General features: G+C 38.2%; 1 protein-coding gene across 1 annotated transcript; it reads right to left on the bottom strand.

Moving 5' to 3' along the window:
- Positions 1–1076: 1076 nt before the first annotated feature.
- On the bottom strand, positions 1077–8182 carry MZT1 (mitotic spindle organizing protein 1). The gene is made up of 3 exons (XM_054809653.1): positions 8067–8182; positions 4442–4587; positions 1077–2898 (listed from the first exon to the last, which is right to left on the bottom strand). Exons 1-3 carry the CDS (start codon positions 8113–8115, stop codon positions 2875–2877), a joined length of 219 nt encoding a protein of 72 aa, XP_054665628.1. The 5' UTR covers positions 8116–8182; the 3' UTR covers positions 1077–2874.
- Positions 8183–8206: the final 24 nt, after the last annotated feature.

Below are 8206 nucleotides of genomic sequence, written 5' to 3'. Positions count from 1 at the left end.
AAAAAAGCAGCATTGGGGATTACTAAATAGACAAACCATATGATGTTCAGGAAAGCCTGGAATAGAAGACACTTGGAAGCTAGGAGAACACAGAAGGAAAAGAACCAGAAGTGCTTGCATTGTTCTTATCCTTCCTCAGGCATCTGCTTTTTACTACAGAAGAGGCTATTGTGTTAGAAAAACCTTTTGGTCAGAACCTGTATAGCTATTCCTATGTTTATCTTTTTGAGAGTTCCAAGAGCACGTAAGGAGGCCAGAGGAAGAGCACGTGCTGTTTGCCTGGCTTCTTACAGTTAAATGTAGTAGAAGATTGTATGTTACAAACACAGGCATGGCTTCTCAGCCACCCAGGCTAAGTCTGCACCCTCATGTTCACACAGTGGGGATGCTAATGAAGTCATAGACTTCTATTTTACAGCACAGAAATATTTCCAGCGTGAAACTTCCTACTAGAGGGATTTTCCTTTTTTTTTTTCCCTCACCAGGGAGAAGAAAACATATTTCTTGTATTTGTCCTGGATGGTACCCCAAATCAAAAGTGACCAGGAGCTGTTATTCCAATTCCTAAGCACATATGTTCCACGCAGTACTTTAAAAGAAACTTTGCCAAGTACACTGAAGAAAATCATATAGGCTTTCTAGGTAACCACGGATCTGCCAGTTTTAAGAAACATGTCCTCTTTGCTTTCAGCCCAATATGTTAAACATTCAACCTTAAACTTTGCATTTCATTTTGTAAATATGAACTATTAAGTATAAACAATGCTACCATTTGTTCCATGTAATAGTGAAAATTATGCATTTTTAATTTTACATACATCAAATTGGCGTTTTGAATACCAAAAACATTCCCTGCTTCTATAATTCTGCAGGACAAATGGTCTACCAGCAAATGTCTATGTGCATAAAAACCAGTAAGCTTACTGATGGTAAAATGGTAGGTGCAACTTACTGGTCAGATCAAGAGTTACATATAAATTGTTCTCATATTGCATTTGCAAGCTGGTTTTAAGCATTTCAATGACACAGAATAACCAGTAAGTTAGAAAACACTCTGGAAATACAGAAATGCAAAGTGATTCAAGGGAAGTCCTTTATTGCCCAAAGATCTGACAGTGGAGGAAAAAGAAAAGCACCAGCAGAAACATGCACTCTAATATGATTTCCTAATTATTTTGGGCACATTAGCTACAGTTTACAGAAAACTTGAGAACTCACAGACTTAGATTTGACTCCTGAAAACAGGAAGAATGCTCCCCAGTCTTTTCTCACTTTTGACATGTAGCACTGAGTCTAGATAAAATTAAGTAAAAGAGCTAATTGCTAATTTGTGTTGATCTGACCTAGTGTTTTCATGATGTTTTTACTGACTTCTCAGACTTCCTAGGATAAATTTCATTGTTGCTATCTTTTCATCCTAGGGACACCTTAATGTTTTCAAAAAACCCCCCAGTATTCAGAAGTTATAAATCTGAAGTTACAACACCAATTTACAAAGGATTTAAAGTGTTCATGAGTAAAGTGATACCACTTAAAAGTCTCCCAGCTTAGTTATCCAGAAGTCTTCACAGCATCCTCCAGGAATGACTTTTTGGCCAGGCTAACTGGAATTAATGGTAAGTGATTCAGTGCAGTATAAATATTTTTCTGTTCTCTCTGCCAGCAACATGAAGTATTTAGCCTCCTTGATCCTTTTTTGTAGAGCTATGACCTAGAGTGCATATGATGTAAACTCTTAAAGTAGAAAGACCTTTCTTCTCTGCACAAATATAATGTTTGGCTTGGTTCATTTTGCAAATGTGCTCCACCCTACTAACCTTGGAGGTTACTTTAGGTACCATTAACACTACACCTTGGAACCATGCTAATAAAAAACATAATCAAAAAAGCTTCAACAGCAGCAGATGAAGAATAAACAAGAAAACATTTTCTTATGAAGTAGAATTCCTGGATGCAAGGATATCTACTGGAAAGTAACATGATAAACAGTTTACTGTATATACTATAAACACTTTGTTCTGGCATCAGTGAAGACTCCTAGCGCTGAGTGAGAATAATTTCCTATGCCAAATAACTGTTTAAGACTCATTGATTCCCATTAACCAAATCTGATGCTTCTCTCATATGTTTTGACTAAGGCAGTAACAATAGAGCCTTAATATTTTTAGGTCTAGTAATCACAACAAATGTAGCATCTGAACTCCATAAAATATTCCATGTAATCTAGAATTTAAGTTTACACACATTTCTGCATAGATAACTGAAGTTCTTTTGTTATCCAAGTTAAAAACCACCTTCTTCCAGCAATTTGAATCAAAAGAACAATTCATTACCTACATTATCAAAAGGGCTTTATTTCTTACTTTCAGATTGAGACTTAAGTCACTACCCTTACTCTAATTAATATAAAGTCAGGATGGGCTTCATTCCTATCTGGTCCATAAAGCAAAATTAAAATTGTACATGTAGTTTTTCATCAAAGCAAGAGATAAAAAACCAGGATATTTTAGCACTTCTAAACGATGCATTAACAAGCTATACTCATTATAGCAATATTTGTTGCTACACACTAGGAAGTTCAGCAAGTGTGTAGTATCTCACATGATTTAAAAAATACTGGATGCCAAAGAAAAGCAATTGCACTACATTCACAAATAGTTCACAAAAATACCAAGGAATGAGATTATTAGTGAACTTATTAAAAAAAATCTTTTCAAAGCTATTCTAGACATCATCCTTTTCATGAAGATTACAGAAATATTCTGAAACCTTCACACACATACTTATTTCACTTTTTTCCTGAACAGTGGCAATCTTCAAAGTCTCTGTGAACTTTAACTTGGCATTCTTCTCATATAGAAATCTTCTCCTATGTCAGCCTGTCATATTTTCAGCAGCCTATAAACAGAAAAAAACATTTACTGCAAGATACCAAAAGTAGACATGATGCAGATTAATATTCTCTTGTAACCATTTTAATTTACCTAGAGAACTTAAAAGTCTAAAAATAAGCTACTTATTAAAATTATAAGATATGTAGTGTTGTTCTCTAATGAATAATTCTGTTTTTTGAAAAATGATGCTGTCAACTTCCATTATCCTTTATTAACATAGCCATTACTGTTCGCTTGTGTTAAATTGTATATCCCGTATCTGAGCAGCCTGTATCTTGTACATTTTACCCTAATACTTTCAAAAAAGTGCCCAAATACATGTGGTGTTTTTTCCCCTTTGGAGTTTACTTCTTTATACAATTTCTAGTAATTATTACTCCAACTCATACAGGTAAATTAACACAAAACTTAGAAGAATGACACTAATCATAACTGCATAAATCACACTGCCAATTATTTGATTAGTATCATCATCAGGATTTTTATTACTGAATAACTCAACCCAGCCATCAAGGTCCAGTTGTTGGAGACTGACATTGCTTAATTTTATGCCAGTTATGGGAGGAACAGGCAAAGGATAGCAACAGGAATGATAAACCAGTAAAAGAAAAGGAAGAAGTAAACCAGCCCTCAATTGCTTATATACACATAGTTAAACATATACATATGCACACAAATAGAAAATATGTATGAGCATAGAATAATGTTCAGTTAAAAATGAAGTAAAAAATTTGAAAACCAGTGAAAAGTAGCCCTGACTAGCATCCATCTAGTAAAAATGTGAAGTTGAATTTTATACGAATCAGAATACAGTCTTTCAGAACAGAGATAGGCCGGCTAGATATAGGTTTCCCCTCCACTCCTCAGAAATAAACAAATATAAGATACAGTGGAAAAGAAATCATGTTTAGCCAGATAGTAAAGAATGAAAATCCTTTAAAAGGCAAATAAGGATTTTTTTTTAAACCACAGTTGCCCTCTCTGCTAGCTAAACAGGTAAATGCTAATTATGAAAAGCCCAATATATACACACACACCATGAAATCCCCTCTTGTTTCTCTCTGGAGAGATTCAAAGCATAGGTTAATCTGGTAAAAGTGATATGTGAAGATTACATTAGCAAGCTGCATGTACCTGTTTATAAGTACTGCTGCATACCATTAGGCCTGAGGTTGTAGAAATGACATAATATGGGTTAAATGAGAAATTAGCAATCTATTTGTGATATGATGCAGCTAAGGGGGCAAATGGTGGCTACAAATGCCCAGAATAAAAATCTATGGGTTTTGGTTGTTGGTGTTTGGCTTCATTTTTTTTTTTCTTCAAAAGAGTTAATCTAATTATTTCTGAAAAGATTTTATTCATACCAATTCCTGCTTCATGTTACATTCAGTTGTATTCATTGCCTTTGCCATGGAACAGTTCATTTCCTTGATTTAAAAATCAATCATATCTTAAAGTACAATTTATAAATTGAAATGTAGCAAGTTGAATGTAGATCTGATTCTTAAAAACAAAACTATAAGCTTTTTAAGCAAAAGCATTACCTTTAGAGCTTCTGTAGCCTTACGCAGTTCTTTAATAACAGATGATAATGCTTCTGGATTTATCCCCTGTTCACAAAGCCTCACACAAATAGACAACGTCTCCATATCCAAACCAGTGTTCAATATTCTTGAAATCTCAAACAGAACTGCAACAGAAAAACACAGAAGCACTTCAGTCCCTACAGACTATGAAATTTCAATGATTGAAAAGTGTTATTCATCAACATTTAGTTTCTACAGTAGGAGCTGTGAACAGTTGTGGAAAGCTTCTGCAGTATGAAGCTCAACAACAGCACTCATGCTCAGCTTTTCAGCATAAGCTGGAAGCCACAGCTTCTAACATAAATAGCACACTTTTCTGGTTCAGCAAACTTAATACTAGATAATGGATTTTGAAAAAAGTTAAGAATTCAATAATTAACATGCTTGTCAATTATGTAAAAGGTAGGCTATAAGAATAATATGTGCTTTTGAACTCCGGATACTGATAAAGTCCTGCTAAAGAGACCTGCAAGCACACTCTTAAAGCTTTTACAGAGGATGTAATGAGTTTTCTATCCACCTCCTTCCATAGCTAAACCTGGCTTTAGGTCTAAAGTTAATGCTGGTTTAAGGATAAGCAATACTATTTGATTTTTACACGACCTGACTCGAGAGCAGCACTGCACGTGAGTATGAAACATTTTGGAGAAGATTCTAGTCAGCTTTGTGCAGAAACAAAGATATCTCTCTCTCCTTCCAAACCTTCCCTGGAAGGCTCCTTTTCTTTGATTCTTGTAAACAGCATGCAAGTGACTACTGTCCACTTGACAGCTATGAAAATATTCTACTGCAGTATACTAAAGACATTCTGCAGTACAGCCTTAGTTACACCTACCTAGGCCACGACATTTAAGACCTAATGCATCCAGTCATTTCCACTAAAGTCACAGGGAAACATCAGATACTATGAAAAAAAACCTCCAACTGTGATAATATTCTTGAAGCCCACACAGGTAGGTTAGGTTAAGAATAAGCACAACTGAGACATGAAAACAGTTTGTCATTCCAAAGCCCTAGCTACAAGCCACAAGGAAAGCTTCCTTCTCCACAACAAGGCTTTCTGTTCCCACTAGCTTGAAAGCAAACTGTTCCAAACACATCACACATGTGCACCCTGTCCACACGAAAGCATCTTCAACAGCCAGATAAAGCAACAGATTGATGCATTTGCAATAAAATGCCATTGAACATTAAGAGCTACAGAACTGACTATGAAAGTCTGACAGCTTCCCAGAAATAAAACAATTCTTACTTTAAGCATTTAAAGTTTATCAGAAAAGTCATAAAGCATGTGATATATTTGAAGGCAGAGCAGTAAATCTAAAGATAAGTTCCAATTTCCTATGTCAGCAAGAGCTGCAGTCACTAATTTCTAATAGAAACTATCTTCAGGTGTTGAGGCAGCATCTTTGGCAGATAAATGTAACAGTTTCTTCACAAAAAATCTGAGCTCTTAACAATAATTCTGCGGAGAACAGCTGCTAAATATTTATATCCAACTCCTAGATTAAGGATTTTACCTGTCTGAACTACTAAAGATGTAAAGGAACACTTTTTAAATACCAACCCATTTACTTCCATTAGATGCCTATTTTTTATGCAGTAAGTTAAGACACAACACAGATTTCACGTGCTATTTACAAAGGTCTAAAAAAATATATCCTACAAATATTTTTTCTACTTATCATGATGGGCCCTCAGCAAGAAAAATCTAATTACATGGGCATAGCTATCATAGCGCTTTACATTTTCATTTACTTCACCAAAGCACTTTAAATAAATATTCTTATAACAGAAATTTCAAAATATTAATGTTATTTTGAACAGTAAAAAAACCAAACCAGTTTATTTATTAAGTGTAGAAGAAGTTCAAATGTGAGAGTACATCTAATATTCTCTAAGTAAATCTTTAAAGGTCAAGTGTATTTTTACATTAATGGAAATTTGTTTTCTTCTCAAAACACCTGACCTCAGGAAGAAATTAAATTATGAATGTCTACCCTAAATAATATATACACATTGTGACACAGGAAGCCTGGGCTCCTAAATCTGAAGGCTAGTATACTTTCCATAGCAGTTCTCAAAACCCTTACTTTGTCTTTAAATCCACCTATCCTCCCTCCCATCTAAAATAAGTCCTGCAGAAGTGGAAAAAGGCTGTCAAGTACAGTTATAAGAACGCAGCATCACTGTCCTTCGTAAACAAATCTCTTGCCATCTGCACAGAATGGCCTTATCCTCTTGCAGCATCAGAGCAGCCATAATAATCTCACTAGTCCTGCCTTGCCTCCAGCAGCAGGTCAGCAGCTGAAGTTTGACTCGAAGATCTTGGATTGAGAGCAGCCCTGAGGAGAAGGGCTTGGGGGTATTGATTGATGAAAAGCTCAACACAAGCCAGCAGTGTGCGCTTGCAGCCCAGAAAGCCAACTGTGTCCTGGGCTGCATCAAAAGAGGTGTGACCAGCAGGTCGAGGGAGGTGATCCTGCCCCTCTACTCTGCTCTTGTGAGACCCCACCTGGAGTACTGCGCCCAGCTCTGGGGGCCCCAACATAAGAAGGACACAGACCTGCTGGAGTGAGTCCAGAGGGCTACGAAGCTGATCAGAGGGCTGGAGCACCTCTCCTGTGAGGACAGGCTGAGAGAGTTGGGGTTGTTCAGCCTGGGGAAGAGAAGGCTCCAGGGAGACCTAATTGCGGCCTTCCAGTACCTGAAGGGGACCTACAGGAAAGATGGAGAGGGACTGTTTACATGAGTATGTCATGATAGGACAAGGGGGAATGGGTTTAAACTAAAAGACGGTAGATTTAGATTAGATGTCAGGAAGAAATTCTTCCCTGTGAGGGTGGTGAGGCACTGGAACAGGTTGCCCAGAGAAGCTGTGGATGCCCCCTCCCTGGAAGTGTTCAAGGCCAGGTTAGATGGGCCTTTGGACAACGTGGTCTAGTGGAGGGTGTCCCTGCCCATGGCAGGGGGGTTGGAACTAGATGATCTTTGAGGTCCCTTCCAACCCTAACCATTGTATGATTCACTAAGGAATCGTTATGTAACAACAGCCATAACTATAATACAAGGGAAAATCTTGAGAAAATAACACACTCAAAGCAATACCCCTCCAAACATTCTCCCCAGTCTCTAGTCCCTCACTATGACATTTCCAGTTTAAACCCAAGATGCACAGAGCCAAGTAACATTAACTATTTCAAATAATGAATAAAGAACAGCTAATGATATATACATTTGCAGATAACCCCATTATATTAAGTGCTTAACAGCTAATTTAAAAAGTCATACGAGCTCCAGAGATACTAGCACTACACACGTATTTAAAAGCGTTTCAGGCATTATGCATAACATAAAAAGAAATCGCTATGCGCTAAATCCTTAAGCGACCGCACACCGCGACCCTCTTCATAGGAGAGGCGCTTGTGTTCATTAAGAGCCAGCTCTAGGCCCCGCAGCGCTGGGGCGAGACCCGCTCGCAGAGGCCGAGCCGGGGCTGCCGGCGCGGCGGGAGCGGAGCCCTGGCTGCCACCTCCAGCACGGAGTGCCCCCACCTCCCCCAGGCACCGGCTGTGCCACGCACCATCCATCGTCTCCCGCACCGCGTTGAGGCTGGCGGCGTTACTCGCCATGGCGACCCCGCGCCGCCCTCACCTCCCACCCGGAAGCGGAACAAGCGCCACACCGCACTAACGGCTTTCAAATACTCCCGCCCCACGTGAC

The sequence above is a fragment of the Grus americana genome, chromosome 1 (assembly GCF_028858705.1).
Source record: "Grus americana isolate bGruAme1 chromosome 1, bGruAme1.mat, whole genome shotgun sequence".
Lineage (NCBI taxonomy): Eukaryota > Metazoa > Chordata > Aves > Gruiformes > Gruidae > Grus > Grus americana.
Note: the sequence above shows the minus strand (reverse complement) of the source record. Positions and strands in the feature narration are given on the sequence as shown.